Source organism: Anolis carolinensis, chromosome 3 (assembly GCF_035594765.1).
Source record: "Anolis carolinensis isolate JA03-04 chromosome 3, rAnoCar3.1.pri, whole genome shotgun sequence".
Lineage (NCBI taxonomy): Eukaryota > Metazoa > Chordata > Lepidosauria > Squamata > Dactyloidae > Anolis > Anolis carolinensis.
Window position 1 is genome coordinate 155,585,769 of NC_085843.1, and position 20,137 is coordinate 155,605,905.

The 20,137-nt window shown below is 40.3% G+C and overlaps 1 protein-coding gene across 6 annotated transcripts in view; it reads right to left on the reverse strand.

Annotated features, from left to right (window-relative positions):
* Window positions 1–20,137, reverse strand: part of epsti1 (epithelial stromal interaction 1) — a 76,800-nt gene that overhangs the window by 42,445 nt on the left and 14,218 nt on the right. For 3 of the 6 annotated variants that reach the window (XM_008106812.3, XM_008106813.3, XM_062975619.1), the window contains 2 exons: window positions 5,389–5,447; window positions 3,002–3,085 (listed from right to left, as the gene is read on the reverse strand). In XM_008106812.3, the coding sequence (XP_008105019.1) occupies window positions 3,002–3,085; window positions 5,389–5,431 (127 nt within the window). In that variant the 5' untranslated portion in view covers window positions 5,432–5,447. Of the gene's footprint in view, window positions 1–3,001; window positions 3,086–5,388; window positions 5,448–8,353; window positions 8,484–11,851; window positions 12,255–20,137 lie in introns of those variants that run through there. The other 3 variants (XM_008106811.3, XM_008106808.3, XM_062975620.1) reach the window with 3 other exon arrangements.

Consider the following 20,137-nt stretch of genomic DNA (forward strand, 5'->3'; position numbering starts at 1 on the left):
TAGAGTCTCACTTATCCAAGCTAAACGGGTCGGCAGAAGCTTGGATAAACAAATATCTTGGATAATAAGGAGGGATTAAGGAAAAGCCTATTAAACATCAAATTAGGTTATGATTTTACAAATTAAGCACCAAAACATCATGTTATACAACAAATTTGACAGAAAAGGTAGTTCAATGCGCAGTAATGTTATGTTGTAATTACTGTATTTACGAATTTAGCACCAAAATATCATGATATATTGAAAACATTGACTACAAAAATGGCTTGGATTATCAGAAGCTTGGATAAGCGAGGCTTGGATAAGTGAGACTCTACTGTATTTACGAATTTAGCACCAAATATCATGATTTATTGAAAATATTGACTACAAAAATGCATTGGATAATCCAGAATGTTGGATAAATGAGACTCTACTGTAGTTATTTTTTAAAAAATAAACTGCAATATATTTGTAGAAATAAGCATAATTCTAAAAATATCTGATTAATACCCAAAGTATGTGTTTCTATTAACTCGATTATAGGGGAAAAACAGTGCTTTTAGGAGATCATTGGGACTTAGGTTATGTTCATTTAGTTCCCTGTCTTAAGTTAATACTGCTCCACTACGATCAATTTTCTGGGAGGAAGTAAATACTTGTATATTTTCTAAGACCTTTAATTAATATTGTTAGCTGCTTTGAGTTCATTAGAGTTTTTAAAAAATGCAGCAAGGAAAACTATAATTAACCCCCCCCCCCCCCAAATTCTGGAAATAGAAACTGATATTAGATCAATTCAGTGAAGTTGTTTGAAGAAACAAATGGATGACTATTCACTATGAAGCACTCAAGTGAGAACTGCAGGCTTGGAAGTTCTTATTAGCAAATAATGTTGTTGAAAGATTTGCTTAGAGTGATGCTGTTTAGCGGCATGGACTCATCATTTTAAATTGAACTTTCGGCAAATGACAGAAAAACATTGTTCCAGCAGTACCTCAATATGGAACAACTCAGATGTTAAAAAGCTGTACTATAAATCCCCCATCAAAATACTGCTGAATTAGCATTTGAGGCAAATATTCAACCTCTTTTCAATGCCTCATTATTAGCTGCCAAAAGTTCCAATACTTTACTAGTCTTTCAAAACTATTAAACATTGCAACAATATTGAACTTTGAGACAAGAGGATTTTTTAACATAAAACATGTAGCTAACTAAGCGCAAAATACTCTATTGCAGTGGTTCTCAATTTTCCTAATGCCACGACCCCTTAATACAGTTCCTCATATGTTGTGGCGAGCCCCGACCATAAAATTATTTTTGTTGCTACTTCATAACTGTAATTTTGCTACTTTTATGAATCGTAATGTAAATATCTGAAATGCAGGATGTATTTTCATTCACTGGACCAAATTTGGCACAAATACCCAATACGCCCAAATTTGAGTACTGGTGGGGTTGGGGAATGGGGATTGATTTTGTCATTTGGGAGTTGTAGTTGCCGGGATTTATAGTTCACCTACAATCAAAGAGCATTCTGAACTCCGCCAATGATGGAACTGAACCAAACTTGCCACACAGAACTCCCATGACCAACACAAAATACTGGAAGGGTGTGGTGGGCATTGGCCTTGTGTTTTGGAGTTGTAGTTCACCGACATCCAGAGAGCACTGTGGACTCAAACAATGATGGATCTGGACCAAACTTGGCACGAATACTCTATATGCCCAAATGTGAACACTGGTGAAGTTTGGGGAAAATAGACCTTGAAATTTGGAAGTTGTAGTTGTTGGGATTTATAGTTCACCTACAATCAAAGAGCCCCTTGAACCCCACCAACGATAGAATTGGGCCAAACTTCCCACACAGAATTGCTTGGAGTCTCAGAAGCAGCCCTCCTCTTAGCAGAGGCCAACCAATCACAGCAGGAGGAGGGCTTTTGATGGGAGGACTTGGCAGTCCATTTCCAAAAAGGAAGAGAAGGACAGACAGAGAGATCTTCAGCCTTTCCTGCCACAGGGGTTCCTAAGATCATCAGAAATATGTGTTTTCTGATGGTCTTTGGCGACCTCTCTAACTCCCCCCTTGTGACCCCCCCCCCCCCCCCAGGGATCTTGACTCCCAGGTTGGGAAATGCTGCTCTATTGAGTCCATAAACACATGTTGTCATTGGATCAAGAAAGCCAAAAGGAAGGCTAACGGCCGACGGTGCTGGAGGTGAAGGACGAATCCAATGTTCTAGAAATCAACACACTATAGGAACCTGGAATGTAAGATCTATGAGCCAGGGCAAACTGGATATGGTTATTGGTGAGATGTCAAGATTAAAGATAGACATTCTGGGAGTCAGTGAACTGAAATGGACTGGAATGGGCCACTTCACAAAAGATGACCACCAGATCTACTACTGCGGACAAGAGGAACACCGAAGAAATGGAGTAGCCTTCATAGTTAATAATAAAGTTGTGAAAACAGTGATTAGAAACAACCAAAAAAATGATAGAATGATCTCAATTCGAGTTCAAGGCAAGCCATTTAACATCACAGTGTTCCAAATATACGCCCCAACCACAGCTGCGGAAGAAGCAGAATTAGATAAGTTCTACGAGGATCTGCAGCACTTAGTGGATAACACACCAAAAAGAGACATTATTCTCATTACAGGAGATTGGAATGCTAAGGTGGGCTGTCAAATGATAACCAGGATCACAGGCAAGCATGGTCTGGACAACAAATGAAGCAGGACGTAGGCTGATAAAATTTTGCCAGGAAAATTCACTGTGCATAACAAACACTCTCTTCCAACAACCTAAAAGACGGCTTTACACATGGACTTCACCAGATGGTCAACACCGAAATCAGATTGACTACATCCTTTGCAGCCAAAGGTGGCGAACATCCGTCCAGTCGGTGGAAACAAGACCTGGAGCTGACTGTAGTTCAGATCACGAACTTCTTATTACAAAATTATTACTTAAATATTTTAAGTAAATGTCTCAGGTATGTATGCCCACTCACCCAGTTTCTGGGGTGCCAGATTAAGCACTCCTGGCCTGCGCTGCTCCTTCCACTTTGCGAGATCTTCCAGCTCTTTATTAGCAACTGAAATGCAGTAAACAAGGCAAACAGTGAAAGCATTAGTGAGAATACTTTATTTCATGACAGGGACAAAGCTGCAGGAAGAAAAACATGGTTCCAATACTGATCCCCAAATGAGCAGGAAATGTCTAAAGCACTATCAGTAGTAGGTCCTTCCATCCACAGGCACCTACTTATTCTCCAATCTAATTTAGGATAGCATGACATTCATCCATGAAAATGGACATAGCAGAGGATACAAGCGAAGTGGCTTTAGATGTCTTGTGCAAACAAATGGCCTTTTCTTATGACAGCTGGCTTAACATCTTTAAACTATATGCCTCCAGAAGAGCATACTGGCTGGAATTCTATTGGTCTGCTATTCAGGGCACTTCTGAAGGCAATGCTATTAGGTTTCCATTCTGCTATTTACAAGGTTTGTGACTAGAAGCTTCTCTACTACATACTATCTTGACGTTCAGACTATATTAAAAGTAATTGTTAAAAGGAATGGGGAAATCAATAAAGAGCTCCAAACACATTTACAGTTGCAAGTATCCTAATAATAATTGCATTATCCTGTCCACCATCAGAAAGTACTTTAATTAACAAGAATGAAAACCCCTAACATTTTTTTGTAATCAAAGCTTAGAAAAATTGGTTTAAAAATACAACTCCTCTAGGGATTGTTTTTATTTTTGGCTTGCACTTTGCAGCACTTGGCAGAAGACACTGAAACAGAAATGGAAATCACATCGTTCGTTGATTAAATTATATAAGCCTATTTGTTCCCATGTTGTGTCTTGTTTTCACACAAAAATATTTGTTTCTTTGTTTAATTTAGTTTTATCTAGCCTTTCTCCCAATATAGGGACTCAAGGTGAGTAACAATATAAACCAATGCTGATTAAAAACGATTTTATAGTGTCAGAAGTGACTTGAGAACATACTACAAGTGCTTCGGGTGTGAAAGAATTGGCCATCTACAGAGATGTTGCCCAGGGGACGCCCGGATGTGTTACCATCCTGCTGGGAGGTTTCTCTCATGTCCCAGCAAGCTAGAGCTGACAGGCAGGAGCTCACCCCATCTCACGGGTTTGAACCGCCAACCTTCAAGTCAGCAATTTAACCTTCAGTTCAGCAGTTCAGCCAGCACAAGGGTTTAACCCATTGCACCACTGTGGTTTGGATATTAAAAACAATGAAAGTACATTAAATTATAATGAATATAAATATTAAACACAATTAAATAATTTGTTATTGAAAGCATTAAATATTAAAAATATTATTAAATATTTAATATTAAATATTAAAATGTATTAAAATGTTATACACATCTTAATATCGTGTCAGGAGAAACATGAGAACATACTTCTTGGCCTAGGTTGGCAGAAGCTGGGGCTAACAGCAGGAGCTCACCCCCACTCCCTGAATTTAAACCGCTAACCTTTTCGTCAACAAGTTCAGCAGCCCAGCGGTTTAATCTGCTGTGCTACCGGGGGCTCTCTTCCTTGTTCCTGAAGTATTACAGTAGAGTCTCACTTATCCAACATAAACCGGCAGAACGTTGGATAATATGTTGGATAATAAGGAGGGATTAAGGAAAAACCTATTAAACATCAAATTAGGTTATGATTTTACAAATTAAGCACCCAAACATCATGTTATACAACAAATTTGACAGAAAAAGTACGGTAGTTCAATACGAAATAATGCTATGTAGTAATTACTGTATTTACGAATTTAGCACCAAAATATCATGATTTATTGAAAACATCGACTACAAAAATACGTTGGATAATCCAGAACATTGGATAAGCGAGTGTTGGATAAGTGAGACTCTACTGTACTTAAAATATTTCGATGCACAGTGCTGGTATTACTTACACTAGTGTGGGCAATAATAAAAGAAGGAAGACATTAGAGATATAGACAAAGTCTGTGGATGCAAAATAGCCTATCATTCTGTCTGGAAAAAGCAAACCCATTAATGTAATATTTCAACAACACTCCAGCCAATTATATGCAAAGTGAAATTTTCTATCAATTTCTATAATTCACTAATTTCAGGAAGTAACGTATGGAATATATTGTGCTTATTTCAAAGTAAACATGTTAATCTCTCAATCAGCTCATGATCCATTTAACTGTAGTGAGAATCATATAGATATTATGAAAAGCAATAGACACATCTGACTTGCTACATCAGCATTTTGGTGGAAATAGCAAATGCAGAAGTGAGGCTCCAGACCAGGCCTGCAGAATCTAGGGGCTAATTTTATGCAAAATTCAAATAGTATTAAACTAATGCTAAGCCATATACTTACTTTTCTGTAACTGATCCCTCCTTGTTGGATTTGGGGCTATCATAACAAATGCATCCGAACTATAGAGAAAAAGAGGTGGAGAAATGATTAAGTTACTTGTATGGTTTAAAATAGTATTTCATTTTAAATATATAGGACTTAATATAGAGGTTTAGGTAGCATCTCAAGAAAGATGTGTTCACCAAGATTTTAAGGCAGTGCAATGGTCTAAAATGTTGTTGGAGTGCAACTCGCGTAATTCCTAGTCAACATAGCCAATGATGAGCGATACTGGAGGCCTGCATGCTTCCCACTTCTGCTTTAGGCACTAATTTAATTTTCTGGGTTTTTTCTAAAGCATTTAGTATGATATTTCCAATAGTTGATATAGGTTGCTTACTTGTAAAGACAACTCTTCAGGAAGAAATGGAAAGATACTGAAATGATTGACAGCTAATATAAGGTCATCCAACTGACTTGAGGTTGAGGGAGAAAACAGCATACTGGCCTGACTTTTTCAGGGCCCTTTCACACAGCCGTACAACCCAGAATATCAAGGCGGATAATCCACAGTGTCTGCTTTGAACTGCAATATCTGAGTCCACACTGCCATATAATCCGGGTCAATGTGGATTTTATACAGCAGTGTGGAAGGGCCCTCAGTTTCAAGCTAGTAACCAGAGAATATGCTGTTGTGAGATTCAAAATTAAATTGGGCTGTTGACAACATGTAGCCTTGGACTGCTGTCATTCACAAGGACATCATAAAGTTCAAGCCAACTTAAAGGCTATTACCAAGAGCAACCAACAACTTTAGTACAAATAAATACATCTCATCTTATATCAGGAGTTATTGTAAACTACAACTATCATCATCGGCCACTGGCCATGCTGACTAGGTTAGCCAGAAAGGGGTTGGGGGTTATATATTTTACCACCTCCCCCCATTTGCATTAGGATGGGCTTTGTATTGGGGATGCAAGCTCCATCCTCTTATCAACCAAACCCTGGGCTTTCTCCGTGGCTGGATCACTGTGTAAGTGATACATAAGTATGCCATACAGTTATGGCACTCAATATTAGGAACCAAGGATATATGAAATGGTCCTTCTAGCTTATTCTTCCCTTTACTTAAACTTACCCCTGGTACTTTAACAGAACTGAGAAACGATTTACCATCTCCAGCAGCCTTATCTGGAGTTATATCTCCTGACAAAAGCCATATATGTTAAGGGGAGGGGAATAGAAGTGGTTAAAGTACCAGTGCAAACACTTCTGCAGCAGGAAATGATGTACTTTTATTTCCCAGAACAAAACTTACTGCTAAGATGATAATCATCTGTCTCCTGCTACCTGGACTTGGAGCATTCTCTCTCACAGAATGGGTAAATTCTCATTATATTTTCATGGCAGCAAAGTTAAAGATAAAGACTCGTGTAGTTTTGGGTAATAGAAAAAGATAGGTTCTAGTTTTCTGAGATACTAGAAAGCTATGGCATTCACATGAATTGTCAGCACACTGGGTAAATGCCATAAATCTTATTTTATTATGCATACAGAGGATTCTAGACATAAGACAGAACTCTATTTAACACAATAGCCTTTTTGCAAAATCTACCAAAACAAGGAGCAAACACATTTAACCCTTTGCAGAGCCACAACAACAAAGCTGGGCTATAACACTATCTTCTACAGTAACTAACTATAGTTACACTTGTTTTCACTGTTAAAAGCAGCCTATCGGCATTTTTTGAGACCTTAATGGCTTTTAACATAATATTTATATGATCTTAATAATGAAAATAATAACTTTATTTTTATAGCCGCTGCCATCTCCCCGAAGAGACTTGGTGCAGCTTACATATGGGACAAAATGCCCAGAAGACATAAATAAAAAATAATTAATTAAAACACAAATTTTCAATATAAGAGCATAGTAAAATATAACAATCCAGATAAAAGTACAATGAAATAGAACATAATATAAAACAGAAGCATTGAAACTCCATCAAAACAATAACAAAACGAATAGCCAGTAGTACAATGGGCATGACCAGGCTATAAAAGGGTGGGCATGGGATAATTCAAGCAGTGTACCATAGGGCAGGGGTATTGGATAAAGTGCAGAAAAAAATAATATTAGGCAACCTAGGGACTGGGCATTTATAACTAGGGACTAGGTATTATCAAATGCTAGCTGAAACATACATTGTGCGCTCCCGTTATTTAGCTCCAGTTAGAAGCCTGGCTGCCGATCTTCGTACTAATTGTAATTTCTGGGCAGTCTTCAAAGGCAGCCCCATGTAGAGTGCATTGCAGTAATTCAATCTAGATGTAACCAATGCCTGGACACTGTGGCCAAGTCAGGCTTCTCAAGATACGGTTGCATCTGTACTCCGAAAATCTTAATTGCATTTCCAGAGGACTACTTACAGTATCTATATTTATAGTAAAATACAAAGCAATAATACCTACAGCAATGGTCACAAAATAACTCAATGGGTAAGTTTAGGCAAGTCACACTCACTCTGCCTCAAATGGAGGAGAAGGGATGTTTGGCCCTGAATTAAGCTATGTGCTCTAATGAAGATGCACCTAGCTGAAATATATTTTTTATTAATTGTTAGAAGAAAAATGTCTGTATTCAGGGTGAGAAGGGTGGGATATAAATGTCGCTAATAAATAAAAAAAAATTGTTATTTTAAAATGTTGGTTCAGGAACACAGCAAAGATGGGAGAGGAAGAGTATGAGACACTGGAACGTGGGAAGGGCTAGATTTTTACAGCAAAAAACACTGACTCAAAGTTTGGCCTACAGAAGCAGCCAAAAGATACTGTAAGATGAGCAAGTTGCAAACTGGAGAAACAGTGACTTCACTGAGAATCTCACAGATGCTCAGTGAGGTGAGAAGGTGGAGTTAGTATAATTTTCAGTATAATTTATGGTTTTCTAACTGGAAAACTTAATGTCAGGGGAAACCTTTACCTTTTTAACTGGAACATTTCAACATCCATTGTGTTTGGTTTCGTATTAAAACAGGTCTGTTGGTTCTTATGTTTCATCAATGAAGAGTAAAATTGTTTGTCCCCAAAGTATTTAATATGAGCCAAGTGGACCTATGGACCTCAGACATACAGTTGTCACCCTAATTTCAAGCAAGATTCCTGTAAAAAAAGATGTTTACTTCAACAAGAGGAATCAGTCCCTCCACCACCATCTGCTCAGCAGGAAGGGAAAAAATGGTTAACTGAATGGAGGACTCTAACTCAGTAGTTCTCAATCTATGGGTCCAGGGGGGTTTTGGCCTACAACTTCCAGAAATCTCAGCCAGTTTAGGATTTCAGGGAGTTGAAGGCTAAAACATCTGGAGACCCAGAGGTTGAGGACCACTGATCTAACTGAAGCCCTGCTTAGCAGGCCTCAACAGGAAAAAAAAGTTTCACACATTCTCCTTCAGATAGCTCATTCCATGGTAGTGTGCTTCCTTCCTTATCTCAAATATAGAAAAATACAGACTATATAGCACACATTCTGCATGCAATTGTTGGCCTCTGCCCATCCAACTGCATTGCAAGAATTAGCACAGAACTATGTTCTGGGATTGTCACAAGACATTCGGCCCAGTCCTCTCTCTTCCTCTGCCAGAAACCACAAATGATCATAGCATGTGATTGTTTGGTTCCTTGGTTCCTTTTCTTTGTTAGAGAAGTAAACAAAAATATCACAAGATAATAAGATCATCCAACAAATGCTATGTTCAGCAAAAGACAAGAGGGATCCTCTCACTTCTGCAGTTTACTGTATACCATGCAGCTGTGGACAAGTCCACATAGGGACCACCAAATGCAGCACTGCCCAAACATGAAAGGAACATGAAAGGTGCTGAAGACTAATCCAACCAGAGAAGTCAGCCATTGCAGAGCACCTAGTAAACCAACCTGGGCACAGCATATTATTTGAGAACACAGAAATGCTCAGCCACTCTAACAACCACAATGTCAGACTACACAGAGAAGCCATTGAAATCCACAAGCATGTGGACAAATTCAATATAAAGGAGGAAGCCATGAAAATGAACAAAATCTGGCTATGAGTTAAATTCTCTAAAATCAGGACAATAAATAAAAGACAACACTCAGAAGACAGGGAAATTCCAGGCATGAAACTATCAGGGTCAGCTAACACCTCCCAACAAAGGATTCCCCTAGGCAGGAAGCAGCCGGGCTTTGAAGCTGCAAGGCCATTCAATGCTAATCAAGGTGATCAGTTGCAACATTCACACTTTCCTCCAACAGACACGAGTTCTCTCTCCCACCCTGTAGATTCCTCACTAGCCTAGTTTCCAATATATCTCACAACCTCTGAGGATGTCTGCCATAGATGTGGGGGAAACATCAGGAGAGAATGTTTCTGGAACATGGCCATACAGCCTGGAAAACTCACAGCAACCCTGCAAAAACTTTGTTTTTGCGAGACATCCTGCAGCACATTTTGCCATAGTTTTTCAATAAATATCTCACTGAGTCTCAACCAATTCAACATAGTTTGTGGCAGCCACAAAAAACAAAGCTTCTGGAATGTAACAACTACTTTCAAAGTAAGTACTACACAATTAATTAGGAAATACTTTCAAACCAGGAACAGATTTTTTTCCAATTTTGTTACATAGTATTACAGTAGAGTCTCACTTATCCAACATTCGCTTATCCAATGTTCTGGAATATCCAACACATTTTTGTAGTCAATGTTTTCAATACATTGTGATATTTTGGTGCTAAATTCATAAATACAGTAATTACTACGTAGCATTACTGCATTTTGAACTACTTTTTCTGTCAAATTTGTTGTATAACATGATATTTTGGTGCTTAATTTGTAAAATCATAACCTAATTTGATGTTTAATAGGCTTTTCCTTAATGCCTCCTTATTATCCAGCATATTCGCTTATCCAACATTCTGCTGGCCTGTTTATCTTGGATAGGTGAGACTACTGTATTTACTTGGAAGTTGGTACAGCTGTGCTCCTTCATATCCATGGATTTAAGGGGCTGATGCTTAAAAAAAGTTTGGTTTGTATACCTATTTTATATACCTGGCCCTATTTTATTTGTTACCTGTCTCTCCATCAGGAGAGGCAGGTAACAAATACAATTCAGTATTATTACAGTAGAGTTTCACTTATCAAACATAAACGGGCTGGCAGAACATTGGATAAGTGAGTATGTTGGATAATAAGGAGGGATTAAGGAAAAGCCTATTAAACATCAAATTAGGTTATAATTTTACAAATTAAGCACCAAAACATCATGTTATACAACAAATTTGACAGAAAAAGTAGTTCAATACGCAGTATTTACGAATTTAGCACCAAAATATCACAATGTTTTGAAAACATTGACTACAAAAATGTGTTGGATAATCCAGAACGTTGGATAAGTGGGTATTGGATAAGTGAGACTCTACTGTATATAGTGAAAGCAATGTTATTCCCCGTAGTAACCTATGGTGTGAGAGCTGGACTATATGGAAGGCTGAGCTAAGGAAGACGCTTTTGAACTGTGTTGTTGGAGGAAAATCCTGAGAGTGTCTTGGACCAAGAGAAGATCCAACCAGTCCATATTCTTGGAAATAATGCCCGGCTGCTCACTGGAGGGAAGGCTATTAGAGGCAAAAATAATGGCAGCATAATGAGAAGACAGGAAAGCTTGGAGAAGATAATGATGCTGGTGAAAATGGAAGGAAAATGGAAGAGGGGCCGACCAAGGGCAAGGTGGATGGATGGTATCCTTGAAATGACTGGCTTGACTTTGGTGACGGAGGACAGGGAGCTCTGGTGTGGGCTGGTCATGAAGTCACAAAGAGTTGGAAGCAACTGAACGAATAAACAGTAACAATTATTATGTACACTGCCCAACTTTGGTGACAAAACATTGGCAAGACTGGATGGCCCAACTCTATGATTCTCAGGCCAAAAAGGGTCCTGAAAAGGTGGAAAGGTTTAAGCAGCGCCTAGACTTCACTGGCAGTCTCCCATTCATATAAGAACCAGGTACAGTAGAGTCTCACTTATCCAACATAAACGGGCCGGCAGAACGTTGGATAAGCGAATATGTTGGATAATAAGGAGGGATTAAGGAAAAGCCTATTAAACATCAAATTAGGTTATGATTTTACAAATTAAACATCAAAACATACTATACAACAAATTTGACAGAAAAAGTAGTTCAATACTAAATAATGCTATGTAGTAATTACTGTATTTACGAATTTAGCACCAAAATATCATGATGTATTTAAAACATTGACTACAAAAATGCGTTGGATAATCCAGAACGTTGGATAAGTGAGACTCTACTGTAGCTTCCAAAATCACACAGGCTGCCTTGAAAGGTATGAGGCTTCCACTGCTAAACTGCGATACTTTCGGATACTTTCCCACCAACTTCACAGAACTGAAAGAGATTCCCAAGGCAAGACTTACTGCTGTTCCGGGCGCTGCTGCTGCTGCTGCCCCTGCCAATCCTCCTGCCCTGCTGCTCTGCGGTCCCTGGCGTATAGACACCCGTCCCGTGGCGAGAGCGCGTTGCAGCCTCCACAGCCTCGGGCTCCATTTCTTGGGCAACTCATCGCTCCACGTCTCAGAGGAAACAAATGGGGACTTGGCTCCGTCCGTCTTCACAAACGAAACTGAATCTGGGGGTTGCCTGGAGTTTCGTTTCTCTATAGGAATCCTCCCCTTCCAAAGGGCCCGGTGTTGCAGAAAGCAAGCAAGCAGCAACTCCCTTCTTAGCCTTGCCTCGTCCCTCTAGCCATGATAGCGCCCTGAACTTTTCCCCACATTTATTCTCCTCAGCTGCAGCATTTCCACAGCTGGAGCCAGGCAAGTTACTCTCAGTGAAGTGGAAACCTATCAGCCTTTTGAAGGCACCCTCCATCGTTGGGGGCTTTGCTCCCCAGGATGCCCTTCCTGAAACCACTTCCACACTGCCATATAAAATCTAGATTATCGGCGTTGGACTGGGTTATAGAAACATAGAATCATAGAATAATAGAGTTGGAAGAGACTTCATGGGCCATCCAGTCTTGAGAACATACTGCAAGTCGCTTCTGGTGTGAGGCAATTAACTGTTTACAGAGACGTTGCCCAGGGGACATCCAGATGTGTTACCATCCTACTGAGAAGCTTCTCTCATGTCCCTGCAAACTAGAGCTGACAGACAGAGCTCATCTCACCTTGCAGATTCGAACCGGCAACCTTCAGGTCAGCAACTTAACCTTCAGGTCAGCAGTTCAGCCGGCACAAATGCACAATTGCGGCTCTAGCATGGTGATAGAAGCATAGAGTTGGAAGTGACCTCATGGGACATCCAGTCCAACCCCTGTTAAGAAGCAGGAAATCGCATTCAAAGCACCCCTGACAGATGGCCATCCAGCCCTATTTAAAAGCCTCCAAAGAAGGAGCCTCCACCACTGTCCGGGGGAGAGAGTTCCACTGCTGAACAGCCCTCACAGTGAGGAAGTTCTTCCTAATATTCAGGTGGAATCTCCTTTGCTGTAGTTTGATGCCATTGTTCCGCGTCCTAGTCTGCAGGGCAGCAGAAAACAAGCTTGCTCCCTCCTCCCGATGATTTCCCTTCACATATTTATACCTGGCTATCATATCCCCTCTCAGCCTTCTCTTCTGCAGGCTAAACATGCCCAGCTCTTTGAGCCGCTCCTCATAGGGCTTGTGCTCCAGACCCTCGATCATTTTAGTCGCCCTCCTCTGAACACATTCCAGCTTGTCAACATCTCCCTTCAACTGCAGTGCCCAGGATTGGACACAGTATTCCAGGTGTGGTCTGACCATGGCAGAATAGAGGGGGAGCAGGACTTCCCTGGATCTAGACACTAGACTCCTATTTATGCAGGACAAAATCCTATTGGTTTTTTTAGCAGCCGCATGACATTGATGGCCCATGTTTAACTTGTTGTCCACGAGGACTCCAAGGTCTTTTTCACACATACTGCTGTCGAGCCAGACGTCCCCCATTCTGTTCTGTATCTTTGCATTCCATTTTTTCTGCCGAAGTGGAGTATCTTGCATTTGTCCCTTTTGAACTTCATTTTGTTAGTTTTGGCCCATCTCTCTAATCTGTCAAGATCGTTTTGGATTCTGCTCCTGTCTTCTGGAGTGTTAGCTATCCCTCCCAGTTTGGTCTCATCTACAAACTTGATAATCTTGCCTTCTAACCCTTCGTCTAAGTTGTTAATAAAAATGTGGAACAGAACCGGGCCCAGGTCGGAACCCTGCGGCACTCCACTTGTGACTTCTTTCCAAGAAGAAGAAGACGCATTGGTGAGCACCCTTTGGGTTCGTTCGCTTAGCCAATTACAGATCCACCTAACTAGTTTTGTCTAGCCCACATTTTACTACGTTGTTTGCCAGAAGTTTATATGGCAGTGAAAATAATGTGGATTATGTGATTTGATAATCTGAATTGTATGTCAGTGTAGAAGGGGCCTGAAAGAGAAGGAGGGTTCTTATGCCCCTTCTACACTGTTCTATATTCCAGACAGGCATGTAGCGGGGGGGGGGGGGGGGGGGGGTTGAGGGGCTTTAGCCACCCACCCCCGAAATTTTCAGGGTGGTCCACGATAAGACCCTACATTTATTATTTAAACTGTTATGTTTAATCATATCATGATCTGATCACCATGCTCAATATATCCCATATGCAAGGGGGTATTGGGATAATGATGCAAAAGGTTTGCTAGGGTAAATCTTCTCTCACTTACAACTCAGCCCCCCCCCCCCAAATCAAAATCCCAGCCCCCCCGGAATCAAAATCCCAGCCCCCTCGAATCAAAATCCTGGCTACGGGCCTGATTCCAGGATCTGATCCCAGATTATCTGCTTATCCCAGATTATCTGGGAAATCCATGAGACTGTATTTGTGGGTTGGGGGAAAGAGAAAATTTAATACACTATGGGCCCTTCCACACAGCCATATACAATGTTCCCTCACTACTTCGCGGTTCGCTTTTTGCGCCCTTGCTGTTTCACAGTTTTTTAATAAATACTAAAATAATAGTATAAATCATAAAATAATATTGTGAATCCCTCTTTCTACTTCCTTCCTAAGGAGAAGCAGAAGGAAGGAAGGAAGGAAGGAAGGAAGGAAGGAAGGAAGGAAGGAAGGAAGGAAGGAAGGAAGAGCCGAAGGGAGAGAAAAGTAGGCTGAAACAGCTTTGTTTTTGCCTCACAAGGCAGTGGCAGACAGAGACGCTATTTAGAGGGAACACTCTAACTCAGAATATCAAGGTAGGAAATCCCACAATATCTGCTTTGAACTGAGTTATCTGCCATATATTCCAGTTCAAAGCAGATATTGTGGGACTTCCTATCTTGATATTCTGGGTTATATGGCTGTGTGGAAGAGCCCCCTCTGTTACATTGCCCTTTGTATGATGATGCTAGAAACAATATTCTGGGAGTAGGCTTGTTTTCTGCTGCCCTGAAGACACAAGGCCCTTCCACACCCAGAATATAACCCAGAATATCAAGGCAGAAAATCCCACAATATCTGCTTTGAACTGGGATATCTGAGTCCACACTGCCATATATTCCAGTTCAAAGCAGAAAATGTGGGTTTTTATTCAGCTGTGTGGAAGGGGCCGCAGAAGGATGGCTTCAAACTTCAGGCAAGGAGAAGATTAGGAAGAACTTCCTCACTGTGAGAGCTGTTCAGCAGTGGAACTCTCTGCCTGGAGTGTGGTGGAGGCTCCTTCTTTGGAGGCTAGGAAACAGAGGCTGGATGGCCATCTGTTGGGGGTGCTTTGAATGCGATTTTCTTCTTGAAAGGGGGTTGGAAAGAATGGCCCATGAGGTCTCTTCCAACTGGATGATTCTATGACAATAGTCAGCAGTTATCTGTGATCTGTTAGCGGATTATTCCAAAAATATAACTTTAAAGGTTGCCACATTTGCATTTGCAGCCCAAAAAATCCCAGCTAAATTTGTAAAGTCCACAACGGAGGCTAGAAATGGAAACAGTTTGGGATAATACAAATAAGATTTTGTTATTGTTATCATTCCTACTGGGATGGTCACTGCTACTGTAATTTGAAAGAGCCAGTTTATAGAATAAGTTTAAATGTTTATATTGTAAAGTGTATACTGTACTTTTAAAAGTTGTATATTATTAGATGGCATGGCCTCTGAACTGAACTCATTCAGTTCAAAGCAGATAACCTGGGATCCGATCCTGGGATATAGGGCAGTTGGAAGAGACCCCAAGGGCCAAACAGTTCAACCCTCTGCCATGCAGGAAAAGCACAATCAAAGGCCCCTTCAACACTGCCATATAATCCAGATCATCAAAGAAGATAATCTGGATTTTATATAGCAGTGTAGAAGGGGGCAAAGCCGCCCGCCCACAGATGGCCACCCAACCCCCATTTAAAAGCATCCTAAGAAAGAGTCTCCGCCACACTCCAAGGCAGAGAGCTCCTCATTAATATCTTTTGCCATTTTTGACACACTTTGGGCCCTTCCAAACAGCCATATAACCTAGATTAAGGCAGATAAACCACAAGATCTGCTTTGAACTGGATTATCTGAGTCCACACTGCCATATAATCCAGTTCAATGTGGATGCTATACAGCTGTTAAAGGGGCCTTTAATGTTATGTTGGCCTCTTCTACGCTGTCTTTATATCCAAGGATCTGGTCCCAGGTGATCTGATTTGAAGTGGATTATATGAGTCTCCACTGCAAGATCATCTGGGATAAGCAGATAATCTGGGATCAGATCTTGGGATCTAGGGTAGTGTAAAAGGGGCCTTGGGCAACTTTCATTTGTGAAGTGTTTGTGTGTGTCTGGGGGGTGCCGGTAATATGAATCTATCAGAATACAAACTGGTACTAATGGCTTATCAAATGAGACAAGGAGCAAACCATGAGGAGACAAATGGAAAGCACTAGTTTCCTGCTTCCCTTGTTGTCCTAGTCTTGATGCAACCGGTTTTTTTTTTTTAATCATCATTTTTCCTATGCTTCAAGAACTTGCCTGACAGCATTGTCTTCACAGACAAATTTCTGAATATGTGGGACAAAAGGTATGGATTTGTTGATCTCATAATTTTTGCTTTTTTCCATAGTAATAACAAGCGTGCTGATTTCCCTGATGTGGTGAGTTGCTTATTTATTTCTTGATTGTCTACAGATGGCAGGCTCTAACTACCTTGTTTTCTAACTGAATAGTGATATGAACCCGTAGAGAGAACGGGCTTCTTTTCCATCTAATTCTGATTGTATCGCCTCCAGGATTTGCATTGCCACAGGCATGACCTGAAGAACCTCCAGAAACAATTTGCAAAACAAGTTTGGACTCAATTAACTAAGTAGGGGGGTGGCAGATTGAAATTTCCCTTATACATGGGCTCTGGAAAAAACACAATGGCTTATTTGGTATCGGTTTTCCAAAGCTTAACAAATAAAGAGTAATTGTTGAAGCGAATTGCGAATAAACATAATTAAAAGGCTTAAAGGGAGAACTTATGTTCTATTTAAAGAGACCACATTGGGGATACTTTATCCTTCATCTTGAAGAGACCTCCAATTTGTATTCCAAGATAAAACACCCAATAGGTAAAGGTAAAGGTTTCCCCTGACTTTAAGTCCAGTCATGTCTGACTCTGGGGGTTGGTGCTCATCTCCATTTCTAAGCCGAAGAGCCGGCATTGTCCGTAGACACCTCCAAGATCATGTGGCCAGCATGACTGCATGGAGCGGCATTACCTTCCTGCTGGAGCAGTACCTATTGATCTACTCACATTGGCATGTTTTCGAACTGCTAGGTTGGCAGGAGCTGGAGCTAACAGTGGCCGCTCAAGCCGCTCCCGGGATTTGAACCTGGGACCTTTCGGTCTGCAAGTTCAGCAGCTCAGCGCTTTAACGCACTTTGCCACCGGGGCCCAAAAACACCCAATAACAAGCACTAAAATACTATATATTTCTGCAAGTGTTTTGGGTGTGTTTTTTAAAAAATTACTCATCTTGAAATTTGCTTGATTTTTCAGTCTCATTGTCACTTACTGTTCTAAATGACATCCTGTTCAAATTTGTATCTTAAATAAGCATACTTAACTGAATTGCACTGTATTTACTTGTGTCAGCTAGTAACCTGACAACTAGATTTATATATAAAGTTGTGCATTTCAAAACAAGGATTACATGCAGAACTGGAGTGTCATTGGAAGAGTACCCAGACAAAAACAGTCTTGAAGCAAGTAACAGGCTGTTAAGGTTGAACTTCAATTTTCTTTCCCCACTCTACATAGTAAGAAATGAAATTTTGATCAATTTTTTTATTCCTGTTGCGTCCCCAGGTGGCAATTAATGGTTTTCATTATGGTTTTTAATGTTTTTAAAAACAGTTTAAATGCATTTTATAGCTTTGGGGGAAACAAACTTTAAAATGGAAGATATGGGTTTTTTTATGTTTTATCATCCTTGTGGGAGGTTTCTCTCATGTCCCCGCATGGAGCTGGAGCTGATAGAGGGAGCTCATCCACGCTCTCCCCGGGTGGGATTCGAACCTGGCAGCCTTCAGGTCAGCAACCCAACCTTAAAGTCACAAGACTTTTATCCCCTAGGCCACCTGAGGCTCCGACTTTGGGGATAATGGGGGGAAAGGTGTATCCACTGAAGCTTTAGCACCAATCCTTGCACCCACAACAAGCCAGATTTGTCAAAAGCCAATTCTCACAGGGACAGAAAGTGAGGTGAAATCTTCTGAACAGGGACACAGACAGCAAAACAAACACCACAAGGCTGTATACTCTTCCGAAATGCGCTCTCTTTCTCTCTTTCTATATATATGTATATATATAGTGTGTGTGTGTATATATATATATATGTGTGTGTATATACAGTGTTCCCTCATTTATCGCGCGGGTTACATTCCAGGACCACCCACAAAAAGTGAAAATCCGCAAAGTAAGGACGCTATATTTGTGTTGTTTGCAAGTAGCATCTCTGTCTCCTCCTCGTCTTTCAAGCACACACATGCACGCTCCCATTGCTGCCGCTGCCTTTTAAGGCGAAAACAAAGCTGCTTCAGCCTCCTTTTCTCTCCCTTCCTTAGGCTTCTCCTTAGGAAGGAAGTAAAAAGAGGGATTTATAAGGGATTTATAATACTATTTTATGATTTATACTATTATTTTAGTGTTTATTAAAAACCTGCCAAACAGTGAGGGAACACTGTAATCATAGAGTTGGAAGAGACCTCATGGGCCATCCAGTCCAACCCCCTGCCAAGAAGCAGGAAAATCTCATTCAAAGCACCTCCGACAGATGGCCATCTAACCTCTGCTTAAAAGCCTCCAAAGAAGGAGCCTCCACCACACTCCAGGGCAGAGTTCCACTGCTGAACAGCTCTCACAGTGAGGAAGTCCTTCCTAATATTCAGGTGGAATATATATATATATATATATATATATATATATATATATATATGGAATTTTAAAATATACCTGTTCAGCTTAAATACAAATTCATCTTTACAGCAAACCTACAGAACCTGTCTTGTTTGTAACTTGGGGGTTGCCTGTACAGTTAAGTGGTAACAAAACAGAAATATGCCAGGTGAAAATAAATATGGCTTATCAAGTAAGTAACATACAGTAGAGTCTCACTTATCCAACATAAACGGGCCGGCAAAATGTTGGATAAGCGAATATGTTGGATCATTAGGAGAGATGAAGAAAAAGCCTATTAAACATCAAAATAGGTTATGATTTTACAAATTAAGCACCAAAACATCATGTTATACAACAAATTTGACAGAAAAAGCAGTTCATTAGACATTAATGCTATGTAGTAATTACTGTATTTACGAGTTTAGCACCAAAATATCACAATGCATTGAAAACATTGACTACAAAAATGTGTTGGATAATCCAGAACGTTGGATAAGTGAGACTCTACTGTATATGGATTTTTAAAGAGTGAGAGAGAGCATTCGACTGTTAAATCTAGAGTCTAACATTATTTAGCTGCTATGTAATTTTCTCCTAAGTACAATGACGCAATGGACAAAATACTGGACATAGGTCAGGGAAGATCTGTTTCAAATCTGCACTTCTATGTGACTTTGACCAGCCAATCTCACACAGTTGATAACAAAATGAGGGGGAAAACTAATAATGCACTCCTTAAAGGAAAAAAAATGAAATTTAAATGATAATAAATAAACAAAATGTGGAAATAGAAGGGGTGAAAGATACGCAGTAGAGAAAACTCCTGTTTGTTCTGCCAAGGGAATATGTCTTCTTTCCATTTCATACTAGATGTTGTCAAACGTTATGCAGAATGTGAATATTTTATCTTTTAATTCGTGGCATATTACAAACTGGGTGTTATTTTTACTCAGTATTATTCTGCAGTTTGTACTGTGAAATGTGAGTTGGTTTTCAGGCTGAGGAGGTTACCTTCTAGGTGCATGGACAAAACTGGTTATAGCCAGCACTCTGTTCATGGATTCTGCATTCAAGCATTCGACCATCTACAAAGCCGAAATCCAGAAAGCAAACCCCAATTTTCTATATTATAGAAGAGACACAAATGTTATTATCCTGTTACATACAAGTGACTTGTGTATCAACAAGTTTTGGTATCGACAGGGAGCCCTGGAACCAAACCCCAGCAGGTATCAGAGGCCCACTGTGGTACAATCAATGAAGGTAAGTAAAGGTTTTGGCCTGACATTAAGTCTAGTTGTGT